The sequence below is a fragment of the Petaurus breviceps genome, unplaced genomic scaffold, assembly GCF_028583685.1.
Source record: "Petaurus breviceps papuanus isolate PSGF00001 unplaced genomic scaffold, PetGlider_PUasm1.0 182, whole genome shotgun sequence".
NCBI classification, from domain to species: Eukaryota; Metazoa; Chordata; class Mammalia; order Diprotodontia; family Petauridae; genus Petaurus; species Petaurus breviceps.
Genome location: NW_027185786.1, coordinates 6,633,383 through 6,653,621, shown reverse-complemented (window position 1 = coordinate 6,653,621; position 20,239 = coordinate 6,633,383). Strand labels below are relative to the sequence as shown.

At 38.8% G+C, this 20,239-nt stretch overlaps 1 protein-coding gene across 1 annotated transcript in view; it reads left to right on the top strand.

Annotated features, from left to right (window-relative positions):
• Window positions 1–20,239, top strand: part of PHLPP2 (PH domain and leucine rich repeat protein phosphatase 2) — a 112,244-nt gene that overhangs the window by 60,905 nt on the left and 31,100 nt on the right. Inside the window, exons 4-9 of the mRNA XM_069087702.1 lie at window positions 2,238–2,428; window positions 2,853–2,978; window positions 4,261–4,415; window positions 14,094–14,240; window positions 14,919–15,149; window positions 16,705–16,907. Coding sequence (XP_068943803.1) covers window positions 2,238–2,428; window positions 2,853–2,978; window positions 4,261–4,415; window positions 14,094–14,240; window positions 14,919–15,149; window positions 16,705–16,907 — 1,053 coding nt within the window. The remainder of the gene's footprint in view (window positions 1–2,237; window positions 2,429–2,852; window positions 2,979–4,260; window positions 4,416–14,093; window positions 14,241–14,918; window positions 15,150–16,704; window positions 16,908–20,239) is intronic.

Here is a 20,239-nt window from a genome sequence, read left to right as displayed (position 1 = left end):
AATGGTTTTACAGTGAAAGCAAACTCACTAATAATTTAGCCTTCAATAACAAGGTTATTGTTTTAGTAAGTAACAAATAGTGGAAAGGAGAATTAGCACATATTTTTGAAAAGACATTTAAAATACTCTTAAGTAGACAGAAATCCTTTTGATTTATTTCAAGTTCTGTATTGAAAAGTAGAATGTGGATTTTGTTTGTCTTCATTTTGCTGTGGTGCCATCCCCAGTGACAAACTTTGATGGGAACACAAGTCTGAACCTGACACCAGAAGTGGTGCTGTCCGCATATGGGCCTCAGAATGTCCTTGTGCAAAGACATGTTGCTGCAGTATTTGTGTTGATCCCAGACAGCAACAGTTCATCAGTCACATATGGTTTCTCTTGAAAAATCATTAGAAGTAATTTTTTTCATGTTTTCTAAATACTTTTGAAGCCTCTTTAAATTCAACAAGACAAATGTAGAACGTCCAGCTTGAGATACTAAATAAGGTACTTTTTTTAAAAATAGAAATGAATTTTAACAATGATCTGGATTTCATTTAACACTTCCATTCAAGAATTTCAACTTAGATTCAGAAAAGGATGGACATTTTCATCTTCAAGCAATGGTTTTCCTTTTAATATGAAAAAATAATAGTAACAGCTGGCATTTATATAGGAGATAATAACAACTAGTCAGTTTAAACTGGAGAGAGTGGTTAGCCATTTCCTTCTCTACTGGATTAGGCAGAGGTTGACTTGCCCAGGGCCACACAGCAAGTGAGTGTTGGAGGTCAGATTTGAACTCCGGCCTTCCTGACTTCAGGCCCAGCATTCTGTCCACTGAGACACCTGCTTGCCTCCTGGCAAAATATGCTACACCAATGTAATTATATCCCTAAATACAAAATTCAAATTGAATGGTGCTTACAGAAAAATACAAACTTTCCAGGAATACTTTTTGTCCAGTTATAAAGCATTATTTTAAGGAGGAAATGAGCATTTTTAAGTGTCTGCTATGTGCCAGGCACTGTGCTAAGTGCACTCTACAAATATCGTATTTGGTTCTCACAACAACTCTGAGGTAGTTGCTATAATTAGCCCCATTTTTTGAATGAAGATACTGAGGCAGACAGAAGTTAAATCCAGAGTTATACAGCTATTCGGTGTGTAAGGACAGATTTGAACTGGGATATTCCCTGACTTCAGGTCCAGTGCTCTGCACCACCCACATTCACTCAGATTCCCAACCTAGATGTCATCTCTGTTCTTCACTCTTATTGTTTCATATCCAGTAAATTATCAATGTCCTGTCATTTCTACTCTCTGCCTGGAGTTTGCAGTAACTTGCTGGTTGGTCGTCCTGAGTCTTTTGACCCATTTAATGCATGTTCCACTCAACTGTCCAAATGACCATGTTCCTGCCTTCTTCCCCCAATCTCCATTCATTAACTCTAGTGATTCCCTCATAGGATCAAATAGAACATCCTTTGTTTTATATTTGTCTTGGTACCATTTTAGTCTTCTTATTCCTTAGTTCCCTCCATATTCTCTATGATCCAGTGACCTTGACCTTCTGCCTCTTCCTCCATTTTTCCTTGCTGTGCTCCATGCCTGCAGTGTTCTTGCTTCTCATCTCTGCCTCCTGGTTTCCTTCAGGTCTTAGCTGAGTCCTGTCTTCTGAAGGTAGTACTCTTTAATCTTGGTCCTTCAGAAGTTACCCCCAGTTTATCCTGTCTTTACCTTGTTTGTACATGGTTGTTTGCATGTTGTTCCAAAGGCTAGACTATGTGTTACTTGAGGACAGGGATTATCTTTTGCCTTTATTTCCCCAGCAGTTAATACAATGTCTAGCTAAGTGATAGTTGATTTACTGACTTGGTAGGCCAGAAATCTTATGCTCTTATAATGTAATTTCTTGGTTGGTACTTCTAATATTTTATCCTATAATATTTGTTCTGATTGACCACTTATCTCTGAGCTCTCAAGACTTCTTTCCTTATTATTTCCCTCCTCTGCAGCAGGTGCCTTCATCATCCTACCCCCTTTTAAACTTGCTTTTATGTGTTGTCCTTCCCCCATTAACATGTAAACTTCTTGAGCTCAGGGATTGTCGTTCTTTTTGGTTATCCATCTTTGTATTCCCAGCATTTAGCACTGTCCCTGGCATGTAGTGAATACTTATTGATTTAATTTGTTGACATATATTTGATAAGACTGTCATTATTTAGTAAGTAGTAATATACTCTTTATTTCAGAAAAACCATGCCAGATGGACCATCTAGACCGAATTTTGTTATCTGGCATCTATAATGTACGCAAAGGAAAGACGCAGCTTCATAAGTGGGCTGAACGCTTAGTTGTTCTCTGTGGGACTTGCCTTATTGTGTCTTCAGTGAAAGACTGCCAGACTGGAAAGATGCACATTTTGCCCCTTGTTGGGGGAAAGGTGAGACTGACAGATGAGAATTACTCTTCATTCTTTTAGGTCAAGGCTGACCTGTACTTGCTTGTATTTTATATTGTGGAAATGTTGTAAATCTAACAATATAATTTTGGTTATTATATTTATAAGCCCACCTTGAGCATTCTAAGACTGTGAATATCAAAGTTCTGCCTTTATTAATTCTTGTTTTGCACATATTCTTAAGTGAAGTTGTTTTCCATTCCCCAAAAGTAATTACATTCTGGGTTTGTGTTATAACTGAGTGGTATGAAGTTATTATTACCTATGGGTTCAAGGAACTCACTTAACATGATGACCCTTCTTTATGTTTTATATCTTTATATCTTGTGTTTCCCCTTCTTGGTGCCTAGCTTGCGTCATTGTGGAGCCTGGCTGTCCCTGTGATCCCTCTGTCTTCTCGTTTCAGGTAGAAGAATTGAAACGGCGGCAGCACAGCCTCGCCTTCAGCTCTGCAGGAGCACAGGCTCAGACATACCACGTCTGCTTTGAGTCCTTGGCTGAGTGCCAGAGGTGGCATCGGCAGGCCTCCAAGGTGCGGGGGCCGCACGTACTCCCCCAGACTGTTCTCGCTCTCAGCTCTCCTTCTTGGGCTGTCTCCATAGATGATAAATAATGAGTGAGAATGCATTTCTAGGGAGAGTCTGCCCTCAAATACTCAGCTATTAAGATTAAATATGTTTTGAATATAATCCCAACATAGATGTTTACACATACATGGATACATAGATTTATAGCTGTATATATAGCTGTACTTTAAAAAAGATTTTCATATAAATTAAGTAATTTTATTCTTATCCACCCCTTTGAGGGTAAGTAAAGCAGTGGCTATCTCTTGTTTTGACAGATAAGGAAGTGAACATAAAGTCACTTGCCCCAGAACATGTAGTTTGATAACTACTGGAGCTAGGCCTAGAACCCACTTCCCTCTTTCTTAGTATCTTTGCTCTGTACCTTTCATGGCATTGTTGAGCTCTGTTTTTATCCTTAGTGATGCGGCAGTGAACAGTGATATTGTCATCCTAGGTAATATTGAGGTCTTCTTTTTGGCTTGCTATGGGCACCCATCTGGCCTCTTAGCATGTTTACTGCATTAAATCCATAAAGACCAACAACTTCAAAAGTTTATCTAGACTTCCCTGTTAGCCCAACCTCTTTCTGCCCAGTTGTATGCTAGCTTTGCATACTCATTTAAAAAGTAAAAACAGTTAACCTTGAATCTAAGCACTACAGAAGCAATAAAACTTTTAATTATTGAGTGTGGAGATATGTAATCAGAACATAAATGACTTCCTCATGATATTTCCTCAATTTTCCTTCACTTGTTTCTCTAGTACACATTACATTATCGATTTCACCTTTAACCCTTGAATTTCTATAGTTTAAATACTGTACTGGTTTGACTTCTCATCTCTCTAAGGCTAGCTGTTGTCATGAGTAGTTATCCCACGCTTTGGCGTATACTAAAAGCGACTTTATATTCATACAAACTGGATGATCTGAAGTTTGCCTTCTGGCCTGAAGTGCTGGCTTTCCCCCTTGGTGACTTAATTTATAGCACTGAGTTCATAGATATTGGGCAGCTCTTTGTTTCTTTGGATGATTTATACCTCAGCTTGATTGGGGAGGGGAGGGAGGAGGTGGGGAAGAGAGGAGAATTAGCTGACATTTCTCAGAGCAGCCCATTGGCTTTGCCTGCTTATTATTGCACATCCTTGCAGTCAGTGCCGCTCTTTCTGTTTGCTTCGTCCTCAGCTATTTCATAAATGTATTCACATACTTGCTCAGTTGCAGCTTTCTTTCTTTGGCTTATCCAGGTGGTGTCGCAGAGAATAAGTACCGTTGATCTCTCATGTTATAGCCTTGAGGAGGTCCCCGAGCATCTCTTCTATAGTCAAGACATCACCTACCTCAACTTGCGACATAACTTTATGCAGTTAGAAAGGCCAGGAGGCCTTGATTGTCTCTACAGGTGTGTGGAAAACTATTTTCCTTTATGTGGTTGAGTCTTGGATTATTGGATTAAAATTGAAAAACTACTTATATCCTAATGGTCTGTGCCGGAAAGTGAACATGACAGTTACCATATTTACTCATATAATTTGCCTCCATTTTACATTTTTTACACTGCACACAATGTCCCCTTTATTTCAGTAATGCTATCCCCAAGGCAATAGGATTTCTAGAAATGTATCTACCACTTTCAGTTCAATTTAATAAACAGTTCTTAAGTGCCTGCTATGTGTAAGACACAGTGTTCTTAAGAGATCATTTGTTACTCTCTGACTACCTGTTGGGTGAGATCTCGTCATCAGTGATGGGAAAGATAGATTTGCAGTGTGTATTACTAAGATAAACTATTTCGAACATTTTTTTCTGGAATAAATTGCTTTTGGCACATTTTTTTTTCCCTTAAGATTTCACTGTTTCACTTCTTAGATATGTTTTGCCTGTACTCTTTTCTTTCCCCAGCAGTTAATTCCCTCTCTCCCCTCCCCATTTTAAACATTATGATCTCTGTGGTCTATGTATATTTCCAGTTCTTCCTACTTTTCTACTAGGCACCAGCCTATTTCTCTTCAAATTTCAAGTCCTGAAAGCATCTACATAAACCAGGTAAAGAAACCTAGGAATTGCCAGCTCCTGTTTTGAAATAGTGAACTCTGTCATGGTTCACTTACTGATCCTGTTTCTCAAAACAGGCAAATAGAAAAACTACCTTTATTGGAGGAGACTTAGCAGTTTATAAGGAACCAGATTCAGATTTGTTCCAAAAAGCTTTAATAATTAATACTTAATTTGGTTATGTTCCAACAAAAGCTATTTAAGTTATGTGTCTTTTACTTAAGTAATATGGTTATTTAGGAATAGTCATATAAAAGTAAGAGCAGGTACCTCTGTGTGTTAAGGGCATGTTCTCTGGCCCATCCTTCTCAATAGCAGTTACAGGGTCGGTAGAGTAGGGACTTGTTCTGGGATAAAGATCACAGAATTCAGACCCTCTTCAATGAGCAAGGGAAAAAACACCTCTCAGGGGAACTTCCTACCAGTATCCCAGAATGGCCAGGACAGAACAAGGGAAAGTGTCCTCAACTGTGATCATTTTTATACTGACCAAAATCAAGGACTTCTAGGCAATTTGACCTTACCAGCCAAGGATGACAGGGATTCTCACCTGTTAGCCCCCCCAAATTAGTCAACAGGTGGAGATTGACAGTTTCCAAGACTCTTAGAACTGCATGTCTAGGTCCATACCACCTGCATTGGGACAAAAACCAGAGTTTCCCTCCAGTTCAGTGTGGCACTGGAAAAATCAGGTGCTAAGGGCTTGGGCCTAACCCTTCCTGTGGCCCAACACCCCAGGTAGCTCCTATGCAGCTGCTAACGCCCTCCTGTTCCAGAAGCTGGAGAGTTCTGCCCACTTAAGCCTACAACCTGTCCCCTGGCCATGCTAGTCTACCAACATTTCCTTCTTGCTGCACTCCTGGGGCACACTTACTACTCCAATCTGCCACACCAAGAAGAACTTCTGCAGTCAAAGGGACCTGTGCTACAGTAACATTTTCCACATTAAGGGATGAAATGGAAATGTGGAAATGGATGGGAAAATTAAACTATATAGTGGACATGTTAAAGGAAATAAATCAAAGCATTAAAAATCATAAAGAGATGAAACAACAAGTCAGAAACCTATACTGTAATATGCAAGTTCTAAAATCTCTTTGGACACAAACAATTAATCAAGCAAAGACAGAATAAAAATAAAATTTAAGAACCTACCCAGGAAACCGACCAAACTGAAAAAGCATCTAAATGTTACACAGAACAAAGTTCAGATTTGGAAAACAAAAGCAAGAGATACAAACATTTTAGTATCTTCTGAGATGTCTGTTAATCTTTTAGGCACTGTCAGAATAATAATAACTAATTTTAATATGAGCTAACATCTATATAGTCCTTACTATGTGTCTGACACTGTGCTAAGGACTTTACAAATATGATCCCATTTGATCCTCTCAATAGGGTATAGGTATCTTTATTACCTCTATTTTACGATTGAGGAAACTGAGGCAGACAGGTTAAGTGAATTGCCCAGGGTCACACAGCTAGTAAGTGAACGAGGCCAGATTTGAGCTCTGTTCTTCCCAACTGTAGCAGCAAGCACCCCGGCGTCCCCAGGGTGGCTGCTCACACAGGTTCTTGGATATGCTTTGTTAAAGGAAAGCAACTCAAAATGGGTTAACAAGCTTACTTTAATCAGTCAGACATATATCGTTTACCTCGTTCAGGGGAAAAAGGTCAGCACCCCGAACCTCAAAGTATACAGGCAGAATTATCAAGACAGAAACAGATCAAGTAGACAGATTTCCAAACTGTCCAACCATTACATATCCATAACAAATCAGCATCTGGGTTTTTCAAAGCCGGGGGACTCTCAACAACGGCTTCCCAGAATTCAGATCAAATCACAGAACACTTCTCAAAGTGAGTCCCAAAACAAAGCTACATATCAGGGCTTATATCCTTCTCCTGGCTCAGAGAATGTAACAACCTTATTGACCCACTGGCCAATCAAAAAGTATCTACTGAAAAACAAGCCTCCCTCCCCAGTCTTCAGGTGCATTTTAGCCTAGGGGCAGGGAAGATCTTCCAAATTTGCATTCCCATTACACCAACCCAGGCTAGGTGCTTTGTCTCTAGGATCTTTAGAATACCTAAAGTATTTCGTCCATAACACTCTAAAGAAAATGTACAATGGCAAAGCCACATCTGAAATTTGATCTACCAAGGCACACAATTGTAAAACTGCAGACAGATGAAAAAAAATTTATTTAAGTAAAAATTTATTGATGCACACTTGGGACACACTTACTACTCCAGTCTGCTACTTCATGAAGAACTTCTGTAGTCTGAGGGACTCATACTACAGTAAAATTCTCAAAAAAAAGAAAAGAAAAATCACATTTTAAAGAAATATTGTTTGGTCTAAAATCAGACTTTCTGAAAGCAACAAAGGAAAAATGTCAAAAGTTGGTTCAACTTTGATTCAATATATACAAAAAGTTTTTTTTTAATTAGGATTGTGTCCCAAAATTACATATTGTACAGATAAAACCATTTTATTGCTTTAAAACAAAGTCTTTCCCTCTCCAGAAATCTGATGGGTCTATTCCTTGCTTTCCCAGATTGTTTACATTATCATTACTTTATACCTAGATTATGTACCCATTTAGACTTGATTTTGGTATATAGTGTTAGATAATGGTCTATGCCCAGTTTCTGCCATACTATATTCCAGTTTTCCCAGCAGTTTTTGTTAAATAGTGAGTTCTTATCCCCAAAACTGGGATCTTTGGGTTTATCAAATAATAGATTACTATAGTCATTGATAGTAATAGTAATCTGTTCCATTGATCCACTACTCTATTCCTCAGCCAGTACCAAGTAGTTTTGATGACTGCTGCTTTATAATACAGATTAAAATCAGGTATAGCTAGTCTACCTTCCCTAGCATTTCTTTTCATTAATTCCTTTGATATTCTGAACCGTTCTTCCAAATGAATTTTGTTACTATTTTTTCTAGCTCTATAAAGTAGTTTTTTTGTAAATTGATTGATATGGCACTAGCTGGGTTTTTTTAATGCTAATAAATTGACAAGCCATTAGCAAATTTAGTCAGCAAAAGGGAAAAACATAATTCAGCAAAATTTAAAGTGAAAACAAAATCCCAAGAAACACAAAGTTAAGAATATCATTAGGAAATATACCCAGTTATAGCTTTGTTGTAATAAATTAGAGAATGTAAAGGGAGTACATTATTATCTCCAAAAATTTAAATTCCCTAAATTTGCAGCAGCTAGATGAAACAGTGGACAGAGTGCCAGACCTGGAATCAGGAAGACTCGTCTTCCTAACTTCAAATCCATCCTCAGCCACTTACTAGCTTGCATGACCCTGGACAAGTCATTTAACCCTTTTTGTCTCAGTTTCTTCATCTGCAGAATGAGCTAGAGAAGGAGATGGCAAACCCCTCCAGTGCCTTTGCCAAGAAAACCCCAATTGTGGGGTCATGAAGAATTGGACACCGCTAAAATGACTGAACAACAGAAAACATACTTATAGACTGATTTTAGGAGAAAATTACAAGTCATCAAATAATTGCCTGGAAACAAAACCACCAAACCAGATATATTCACAACAGAACTCTTTCAATTCCAATAAACAAAACCTATGCTATGTAGACTATTCATTAGCATAGAGAAATGTAGAATGTTATCCAGTAATATTTTTTATGAGGCAAATATGGCATTTTTCATACTGGCAATGATAACATCAAAAAAATCAGTAACAAATGTTCCTATGAATATCTGTGCAAAATACCAAGTAAAATAGGCAGTAGAATAGTAAAACATTAAGAAAATGTGGGCTATGAATTTGCTTCTGAAAATGGGTTTGGTTGCAACTCACAGATTTTGATATGTGATAATCTTTTAAATAGTCAAACTTTTTTTTAAATGGTCAAACATTTAAATAGTCAATTGTTTTTTAAATTCTTTTTTAAATAAAATATTTTCAATTAATAAGCATTTTTCCCTGTCATCATCAGATTATCAACATCATAATAATAGAAAACAAAGCCAAAAAAACTCATAGCCAAGTGATTATAATAATAGATGCAGAAAAAACTTCTTGATAAAAATCCAATCTACTTTTCATGATTAAAACCAAGAATAAGTATAGAAAGATTTTTTTTTCACCACAACAAAAAGTATCTACTTTAGGCCATGAGCCACCTTCTTATGCAGTGGAGAGGCATTAGAATCATTCCCCTAAAAACAGCTATAAAGTGAGTGTGACTATTGTATGACTGTTGTCACTGCTTTTGTTTGACATGTATCAGAAATTCTAGTGATCACAAGAAGAAAGGAAAATTATTTTAAATTTTAACATTGGCAATTAAGTTCAGCATAACATTGCCTATAGATGTGTATCTCAAAAATCCAACTACTTCACAAAAACTGATAGACCCAATAAGCAAGCCCATCAATTGTAGGATACACAATGAACTCACGGGTATCGCCTGTAGTCTCATTTAGTAGTAATAGCCAAGAAACCATTCAAAAAACTTTAGAGTGAGCAGAACTAAAAATATTTGGGAATTAACCTACCTAGAAAGTCTGAGGACCCTTGTGAGCACTACTGTAAACTATTGAGTTAAAGAGAAGACCTAAATAACTGGAAGGACATTGAGCATACATGGGTGGGTAGATCAGATTAATATAGAAAAAATAGTAATGCTCCCTGAAGTATGTGGACGTAATGTAATATCAAGCACAAAAGCAGGGGGCTTCCTTATAGAAATGAACAAGATTGTGGTGAAGTTTATATGGCAGAGCCAGCAGGAAAGAAAATCAAGAGGCACACTGAGAAGGGGAGAAAAAAACTGATGGTGGTCTTAGAATTCCAGATTTTTTATTACAACAGCTTTTTAAATTTGCTTTAAATTATGAGGAACTGTGGGAAAAAATAGAGAAATAGCTCAACAGAACAGAATAGCTATACTAAACAGTGCAAATGATTCTGGTTTGATAAATTTATGGCAAGTAAAAGCTGAGAAAAGGATTATTTGACAAATTTACTTCTTTTTTTTTTTAAAAGCAATCGGGGTTAAGTAACTTGCTCAAGGTTACACGGCCAGTTATTTCTGGGTGTGGTGCTAAGCATCTGAGCCCGGATTTGATCCCCAGGTCATCCCGACACTGGAACTGGTGCTCTTACTCGATGAACCACCTGGTGGCCCCTCAAATTTACTTCTAAAATGGTTAGACTGATCTGAAAATCATTAGACCGGAGGTGGGGAACCTGCGGCCTCGAGACCACATGTAGCCCTCTAGGTTCTCAAATACAGCCCTTTGACTGAGTCCACACTTCACTGAACAAATCCTTTTATTGAGGGGATGCCTGATTTAGATTCACATACTATGTCCCAGTGAATTTTATCTAGATGAATCTTTAACAGCAGAAACACAGCTATTGAAAAGGTAGAAGTAAATGGAATAAAGTATCACACTTATTATAGGGCTTTTTTTTAACAAAACAAATTATTAGGGACAAGGTATGTGTTTGATTACATTAAGATAAAAATGTATTTAATAAAAATAAACACCTTGGGGAAAATATTTATCACAAGTATAACAGGTAATCTGACATTGGAAATATAAAGATCTTCAGAATGAGACAGTCATCTTCAGACACAGTCAATATGAAAATTTGTTGCATTTTGTTGCTTGTCTATATTGTTACAGAATTTAAAATTTTTTTTTAAATTCTCATGCCTGTATGGGAGGTGAGAGGTAAAGGAAGGCGAGAGGCAAAGGAAGGCAAGGCATGAAAAGAAAGGAGGGTTTAAGAACAAAGGACAGGCAGGGCAGCGTTGAAAGCTACAGGTGGCTCTTATTACATATATACTTTTTTAAAAGCTAGCTGTAAATAAAAGACTAGCAGTTTAATGTATATGCCTTTTTCTGTTATCCAATATACATTTAGATGTCTAATCTGTTAATCTGTTTGATATTTGTTAAATTTGGAATAAAAATGCTTAACAATATGAGGAACTGTTAAAAAAAAATCACAGTGGGTAATTTTGTGTCCTCAGTGGAAACTGTTTAAGACCATTTGGTCTAAGTATATGTATGGTTTACAAAAGAGCAGATTATTAGGGCAGCTAGGTGGCACCGGCCCTGGAATCAGGAGGACCTGAGTTCAAATGCGGCCTTAGATAATTGACACTTACTAGCTATGTGACCTTGGGCAAGTCACTTAATGCCAAGTACCCTGCCTTCCCCTCTCCAAAAAAGCCCCCCCCCCCAAAAGGAGCATTTTTAACTTTAATTTTTAACATTTAAAAGAGATTATTAGCAATCACTTGAAAAATGCTCAACATCTCTGACGAGCAAAGGAGATGCAAATTAAAACAACTTTGAGGTACTACCTCATCTATCATATCAAAAACAATTAAAAAGTAGGATGTCATTGCTGCTTGTGTTGTCAAGGACAGCTGTGTACGTTAATTGCTGATGGAACTGTAGATTTGTGAAATCTTTTTTGGAGAGGATTATGGAACTACATAAAGTTACAAAAACAGTCATACCTTTTGTCCTAGTAATTTCATTTGTGAAAATATACCTTAACACTGTTGTTAAAAACCAAAATGCCAACCCTTCAAAGATTTTTGTGGCATTATGTGTAATCATAAATAGTGAAAACAAGATACACATTCAGTAATAAAAGAATAGTTAAGTCATATATTCATATATATAATACTGTAATGCAATTAAGACCAGTAAGTATGAAGAATGTAAAACATTAGAAGGACCTTTATGAAACCACATGATGTTGAAAAAAAGAATCAATAATGGGTTACACATTGTCACTCTCAAGGAAAAGTGAATGGAAATGAGCAGATGGTATGTAGTACACAGTACGAGCTTAATAAATGTTTATTATCTGGCTCTTGATCACAGTGGGAGTAACTGAAAAACTGGAATGATAATTTATGCATTTCACTTAATTTAAATCGTGGCTAGGCAGGATGGGTTGTATTGATGTTCAGTGCTAACCTGTTAATGAAACCTTTTTTTTTTTTTAAAGAACTCTGAAGTTAAAACAAACAAAGGGAGTGGGTGGGTTATCAGTCTGAGGACAGGAGCTTAAGAGGGTAGAATTCTATAATAAAAGAATTGAAGTAAGGCTCCCAGGAGTTCAGACCTAGAAGCAGAACAGGAAAATCAGTATTACCAAGAGAAGAACCTGGGAACCTTATATATTTAATCATCCAGACTGCTCCCATTGAAACCAAACAACAACAATAATAATATAGCTACCATTTATATATACAGTGCTTTAAGGTTCACAAAACACTGTACAGATTACCTTTTTATCCTCATAACAATCCTAGCAGGTAGATGTTATTCTTTTCCCCGTTTTACAGATGAGGGAACTGAGGTAGACAGATATTAAGGGATTTGCTCATGGTAATCCACTTAGTAAGTGTCTGAGGTTGCATTTGAACTGAGGTCTTACAGACTGCCAGCCCAGCACACTGTCCACCTAGAAAGCCTTAAGAGAATGGATTCCTTTGGATGTGAATTTAACTGGTGCTTCAATATAAAATTATCTGTGTTAAACTTAAAATTGTTTGTGTTAAATAGGACTAAGAATCTTTTTGCCCTCCTCCTTTGGCTTTGTTTTTATGATCAGTTGTTGACTGAAAGAACTATTGAAATAAGAGCTTTTATGTTATCACTGTAGGAGACAGCAGACTGTTTTGCATTATCAAAAACAAAAGTGGAATGACAATGACAATATAAATACCAGTTTAGCGAGCAGGTTTCGAGGTCTGGGCAGTTGACAGCTGATTTGAGTCAGTAATTAATTGAACAAAATTCTTCTAGGCCAACATTTGCTTCTAGGATTTGACCGGTGACATATGCCAGGTGTTTGTGGAAGGCCCTCTTGATACAGAACAATTGTACGTTGCCCCTGTGTAGCAGCAAGCACCCTAGCATACCCAGGATGGCTGTTAGCACAGGTTCCCTGATCTGCTTTTCTAAAGGAAAGCAACTCAAAATGGGTTAACAATCTTACTTAAATCAATCAAACATATATCATTTACCTAGTTCAGGAGAAAAAGTCAGCACCCTGAACTTCAGAGAATTCAAACAGAAATTATAACAGAAAATAAAACAATTCAGCAGACAGGGCTTCCACCTGTCTGACCATTGCATCCATACCTAGTTAGTTACCAGAGAAGGAAGCACCAACATCTGGGTTTTCAGATCCAGGTGGCTCAACAGCTACCCAGAGTCTCATCTGGCCGAATCACAACTCTTCCCAAAGTGAGCCCCCAAAGCAAAACCTCAAATCAGGGTATATATAGCCTTCTCCTGGCTCAGAGAATGTCACAACCCTCTTGACCCACTGCCCAATCACAAAGTAACAAGGTGTGGGCATTCCTGAAAAACAGGCCTCCTGCCACGGGCTCCATGTGACCACATTCAGCCTGTTAAGGGGCAGAGTATATTTTCAAATCAGGGAAGGTTCTCAGAGCCTAGCCTAGCCTAGCCTAGCCAAGCCTATCAAGGGGCCAAGGAAGATCTTAGATTTCCATTACCATGACACCCTGGAATAGCAAAAAGAGGAAATTACAAGCTCATGGAATAATAAAGTTGGATAAAAAGGAATTCTGTTTTACAGGCATTCTTGGGATGGGAAAGGAGGCAACTAGGTGGTGGAGTAGATAGAATGTTGGGATTTGGAGTCAGCAAGACCCAAGTTCATATTCTGCCTCACATACTGACCAGCTGTGACTAGGCAAGTCCCTTCATTTAGCCTGTTAACTCATCTGTAAAATGGGGATGATAATAGCACTTGCCCCCCAAGTTTGTAGTAAGGATCAAATGAGATATTATATGTAAAGTGTTTATACAAACCTTGATGAACTGTGTAAAGGCTGGTTTTTATTGTTGTGATTAGTAGCAGCAGCAGCAGGAGGAGGAGAAGGTGAAAGAAGCAAACCTTTTTAGTACTGAAATTTAAAGTTACTTTCTGTTGTCAATTGATGATATGATTCCTGTTTTTTCCTCTTCAGGTTTTCTCAACTGAAGGGCCTGAATTTGTCCCACAACAAGCTTGGGTTATTTCCCATTTTACTTTGTGAGATCTCCACTCTAACAGAACTCAACCTTTCCTGTAATGGATTTCATGAGTTGCCTGGTCAGATTGGCAATCTTCTTAAGTGAGTATCCAACCTTACACAGACCCCGAAGTACTGTGCAAGGACCACTGGTTTGGTAGTTAAGAGTTCCTGCCTCTGCTGCATGTACCTTATGTTGGGCAAGTCACATCTCCCCTGGAATTGAGAGGTCTCATCAGAAAAGGGAGGGAGTTGGATCAAATCACTTCTGAGGGTCCTTTGGACTCTGATGTGGGACCCTTGGATTCTTCCCTTTTGCCTTGTGCTCTGGGAAACATGACATAGCATTTAGAATGAAAACAATAAAATGTTTGTTACAAAAATGCAAGTCGGTAGAGTGCTTTGAAAATAGTATTATTTTGGTGATTTATATGAATATGAATTCCTGGATCTTGTTAGAAAATAAATCATGTTAGTACTAGGAGCTATCATCCAATGTCCAACACCAAATAGCAGTTTCAGGCAAGAAAATTCTCATTGTTCATAATATTGACTTTGCCCTCTGACAGCTGTAGCTATTCATAATTTGACTCTTCTGCTGCTGGCTAATTTGTTAGATCTCTGCAGAGAAAGAAATTGAGGAGATTGTTGATTTGATGGAATTCACTATTCCTTCTCAGCATAGTCCTAGAGTTAAAACTCATTACTTCCAGATCTGCTCATTTTGAGAAATTCTTTGCTAACTGAATTTTTTTCCCCTATTAAATTCATTTCACACAGTCTACAGACTCTCTGTCTTGATGGCAACTTCCTTGCTAGTTTACCTGAAGAACTGGGAAATTTGCAACAACTTTCCACTCTTGGACTCTCCTTCAACAATTTTAGCCAAATTCCTGAGGCATGTATGAAGCTCACTATGCTAGAGAAACTGGCTATGGCAGGCAACCAGCTAGAAGTCCTGAATCTTGGGGTTTTGAACAGGATGAAGCATATCAAACATGTAGATTTCAGGTAAGGATATTATTTCTGTGTTTCCTCTCAGATTGATCTCTGAAAGAACTATATGTTAGGTTTGCTCTGTTACTTCTGAGACTACTACATTAAGTTTCAGAAGAGGAATTAATTTTTGTTTTAAAGATAAAGTAGTGTCTCATTAATCAGGCATCACTGGGGAATGTGGTGTTCAAAATAAAGTGAATTTTCCAGATTAGTTAAGCTTATCCGTTAAGCATGGGATTTTTAAAAGTTTTTTTTTTTTTAAAGCAATTGGGGTTAAGTAACTTGCTCAAGGTTACACGGCCAGGTGTTTCTGGGTGGGTGCTAAGTGTCTGAGCCTGGATTCTATCCCAGGTCATCCCGACTCTGGGGCCGGTGCTCTTACTCACTGTGCTACCTGGCCGCCCCAGATTTTTAAATGATGCATTCAGCATTGCACATCTGTTGTTCCCTACCTCAGCAAAGAAGGGCGTGTAGAGCCTTATGAGGATGGAGCGTTTCATCTCAGTCATTCTTTGCACTTCCATTTTTATAGTCATTGTGTATGTTGGCTCTTCACTCTTTATCAGTTCATCTGTCTTCCCATACTTTTCTGAATTCTTCCTATTCATTTTTTACTGTTCGTTAATATGCCATTACATTCACATATCAGTCTGTTCAGCTGCTTGCCAGTCAGTGGCATCCTCTTTGTTTCTAGTTCTTGGCTACAACAAAGAATTGCTTAGGAGTGTTTTCCTTCTTCTTATCTTTGACCTACTTGGAGTATATGTTTAACAAAAGTATCTTTGGGTCAAAGAATGTGGACATTGTAGTCACTTTCTAAAGCACACTCACAAATCAACTGCCTTTTAGTGTCTGTTTTAATGATTTTTGTGGAAATATTTCTGTGGTATGTATGTCACATACTTCTCTGCCTTGTTAAATGGAGTACTTTTAAGTAACATGGTTTTTTACCTTTTCTTGATGACTCAGACTTATTGTTAAAAAAAATCAGTTAGTATGCATGTTCTTTTTAAGGAGTAAGAAAAAGCAAGAAATCATTTGCTGTTTTTGTCACTGGAGTTTGTCTGAATTTTGTCCATGTACAAATGGTTTTTGTGTCCATTCACACCTTCTCTTTGAATATTCCATGTGCAGAGGTTCTCAGAAGTAGAATTTTTAAAAAGCAACTGTTTTGATTCTACCACAACTTTTACCTTGCTCATTCTGGAATGGAACATATTCTTTTCCCCACATTTTTAAATTCAAATTTCTGAATAGTTAGGATGCAAAAAACAAAACAAAAACCTAACTTAATCCGTTTTCATGGATAAGCTTACTCTCTATTTTGCTCTCTATTTAACTTGTATGTGTGTTTCCAAGACTGAGTTGTCTCAGATTACAAATTACTAGAGGAAAGGGACCATTTTTTTTTTTATGGTTCTTCATATGATATAATAGTAAATTGGGCATTTAAATACTATTTGTGGATGTTAGGCATAGGAAAAGGAACATCTTACTTTTTCAGGCTATTAACCTTTTGGTTTCTGTAGTAGAATTCAATTCCAGTGACTTGTTGACCAATGTTTAGGTTGAACAATTTGAAGAGAACAGTTGTTGACAACCTGGAAGGGAATAAGCATGTTACCCACGTGGATCTTCGGGATAACCAGTTGACTGACCTGGATCTGAGTTCCCTGGGAAGCCTCCAGCAGCTGCACTGTGAACGGAATCAGCTGAGGGACCTAACACTCAGCGGCTTCACCCTCCGGGCCCTCTGTGCCAACTCCAACAGTAAATTTGCCATTTTTCCTCCACTTGCCTGTTCTGTGTAAGCTCTGGGAAGGAAACACTTTCTAAGAAAATTGCTCCTGCCTTGCTAATTGGGTCTTGTGTTGAAAGAGGCTTGAGGCTTTGTGAGAGTCAGTCATTCCACAAGCATTCATTAAACACTTACTCTGTGCTGGGCATTGTGTTAAGCCCTGGAGATATCAAGTAAAAGGCAAAACATCTCTGCCCTTAAAGAGCCCACATTGTAGTAGGGAAGTCAGCGTGCAGACAGCTGTGCACCAGCCAGGTGGAGATTGATCAGTGGGAGAAACCTACAGGGGCAGCCTCTGGCGTTAAGAAAGGTGGGAAAAGGGCCCTTGTAGAAGCTGAGGTTTTACTGAAACCTGAAGGAAGCCGAGAGGCAGTGGTGGGGAGGAAGAGCATTCCCAGCCTGGCACCATGGCACCAGGCTGTTGAAAAAGTGAGAATCAGGAGGGAGAGCTGTGTTTGGGGGCTAGCTGGAAGGCAGATGTCGCTGCCTTGTAGAGGACACAGTCTAAGAGCCTTTGCAAAGTAGGAAGGGGCCAAGTTCCTCTAACAAACAGAGGACTTCATATTTGATCTTGGAGGCCATAGGGAGCCACTACAGATTAGGGGATAGGTGTGGGGTCATATGGCTGGACCTGTGCAGCTCAGAGAAAGAAGGGAGGGAGGGAGACCAATGCCCAGGTGTATAGAAGGCCTGTATCAGGGTGATGTGAGGGGAGAGGAGGTAGCTGCAAAGGTAGAAATGACCAGACTTAACAACACGCTGGGTGTATAATGTGACTGGGAATGAAGAATGGAAGTGTTGAGCCTCAGTGACAGACATCAGGAAGAGGGGAAAGAGAATGTTTCTCTGATGGCACGTGTGCAGCTGCAGTGGCCTTCTTTTAAGATAGGGTCACGGCGGGGAGGGGGAGGGGGGGAGCCAAATACAGTATGAGGCATCGTAACAAACCCTAAAGGGGCAAAGGTACTTTCTGCAGATAGCCTCAGTGCTGGACTAAGCATCCTTGTCACTGTAGCCCTGGAAGAGAGAAAGCCCTCGTTTTTGTGTTTCTAGACAAAAATAGAATCAAGTTTTCAGCAGAGAAAAAAGTCAGACTTTTTGCCATGACCTTCATTTTGAATGTTGGTTTCTTTTTTTCTTCGCAAGTTAAGGCTTCAGAATGACTAGTTAAAGGACTTTTTTTAATTAGCAGAGGTGGCCTAACAAGCCAGTTTTTACCTTAAACACGTCTTTGTGGGAACTTTAAACCAGAGCTCTGAATTGACGTGAGAATAGGCTTAGGGTCTCTTTAAAAACAACATTTGGAAATAGGCTTCTTGGGCTTTTTGGTGAAGCTTGTGGACAGACCCCCTGTCAGAGAATCTTCTTAAATGCATAAATAACATTTGTTTGATTGCAGAGGAAATGATAATATTGAAGTAAAGGTATAAAAAAGGTTTAAAACTTTTTTCACACTCCAGATTAAGATTCCCTTTCTTACATATATAACCTGTATCAAATTGCTCGCTGTCTTAGGGAATAAGATGGGAAGGGAGGAAGGGAGAAAATCTGGAGCTCGGAACTTTATGAAAAAGGAGTGTTAAAAATTGTCTTTGCATGTAGTCGAAAAAAAAAACTATTAAATGGAGGAAAAAAAGAGCCCCCACTTAAAAGCAAGGAGCAGACATGTTGTGTGGGCCTGCTTCAGAGGTTTGGCTAAAGGAGAGGAACAAACAGCAATATAAAAGTATGACATCTGCTTGTTGTTCCCTTAAGGCTAGAGTCCTGACTGAAGAACAAAGGATGAGAGAGCTTAAGTGCATTGTAGTAGCTGAGCCACACAAGGTTATGGTCCCCATAATGGTTTAATCATTGTAGGAGAGGCATTTTCTTTTTTGGAGGGGGAGGGGGAAAGGTAGGGCAGTTGGGGTTAAGTGACTTGCCCAAGGTCACACGGCTAGTTTTTTTTTTTTGTTTGTGTTAAGTGTCTGAGGCCGGATTTGAACTCAGGTTCTCCTGACTCCAGGGCCCAGTCTATCCACTGCGTCACCTGGCTGCCCCGAGGAATTTTCTTAATTGGATAAATGATAAATACAGGAAAACAAGAGAGATGACAAAGTGTCAGTTGAAATTATGATCCAGAATATCTGTGTTTTCTTTACCATTAACATTCCATAACATGGTATGTGCCTAGAAAATCTTAAGATAAGAAAAAGTCCTTTTAGTCAAGTTAATGCTGTGAGTTGAGGGTCTCATCCTTAAGGGCCATAAAGTAGGTCTCTTTTGGTTGACATAAGGAGAAGGGTTCTCCGAGAGGGAGACAGAAGCTGTTTGGAATTTATGATTTCTGGATGCCTGTGTTAAATTTACTATTCTCAGCCTTATCTGGTCTCTGGAGCGGCTGAGATAGAAAGAGAGCCTTTTTTGTAAAATGAGGCATAGCAGTCTCATTAATTCAAACTTTGGCCAAAATATGATATTTAATGATTATCAATTGTTGTAGAAATGAGTCGGTCTTTCCTAACCTATGCAAAGTTAATAACTAACTGAAATAAGGGGGAAAAAAAAGGACTTTTTGAGGTGGGAACAATTCCTGATCTTAATATTCAATCTGTAGAGCTGAATTGCATTAAATAGGATCTGCATGAAGAGAGCCTGGGACAAACTGTAAACACACGTCGCTTTGATGTCTCAAAATAGAAAACAGGGCCCAAAAAACCTTTATATTTTTACTATCAACAAATATGCTTCCTCCTCAAACACTTAACACTTACTAGCTTTGTGACCTTGGGCAAGCCATTTAACCTCAATTGCCCTCCCTCCCCCCTTCCAAAAAGACCAAAAAAAACACCCAAATACTCTTGACAAATTAAGTATATTGAATACCCTTGTTTATTCCCTGAAAAAATTTTTGGTCAAACAACTGAAGTGGGTCAAAATACCTGGTATTTGTCAGTCAAGTCAGCCAGCATTTTCTAAGCGTGTGCTGTGTGTCAGGTGCTGTTCTGAGTGTCAGAAATAGAAAGAAAGGCAAAAAAGCAGTCCCCGTTTTCCAGGAGCTCAAGGTCCTCATGGGGAAGATGACACCTGCACAGCTGTGACTCTAGAATTGAGATGGGCCACACAGGAGGCCCTCGCCAGCCCAGGCACCACCAAGACAGTCTTCTTGTAGAAGACTTAGAGGGAGCCAGGCGGGCCTAGGGGAGACCAGAACAGGGGACAGCCAGGGAGCCTTGTGCTGACGGAGGCTCTGCCAGGGGAGCAGAGCGGGGAGCCGAGGGCTGCCACTCTGTGGTCACTAAGAGGTCAGGTCTGGTCAGACACA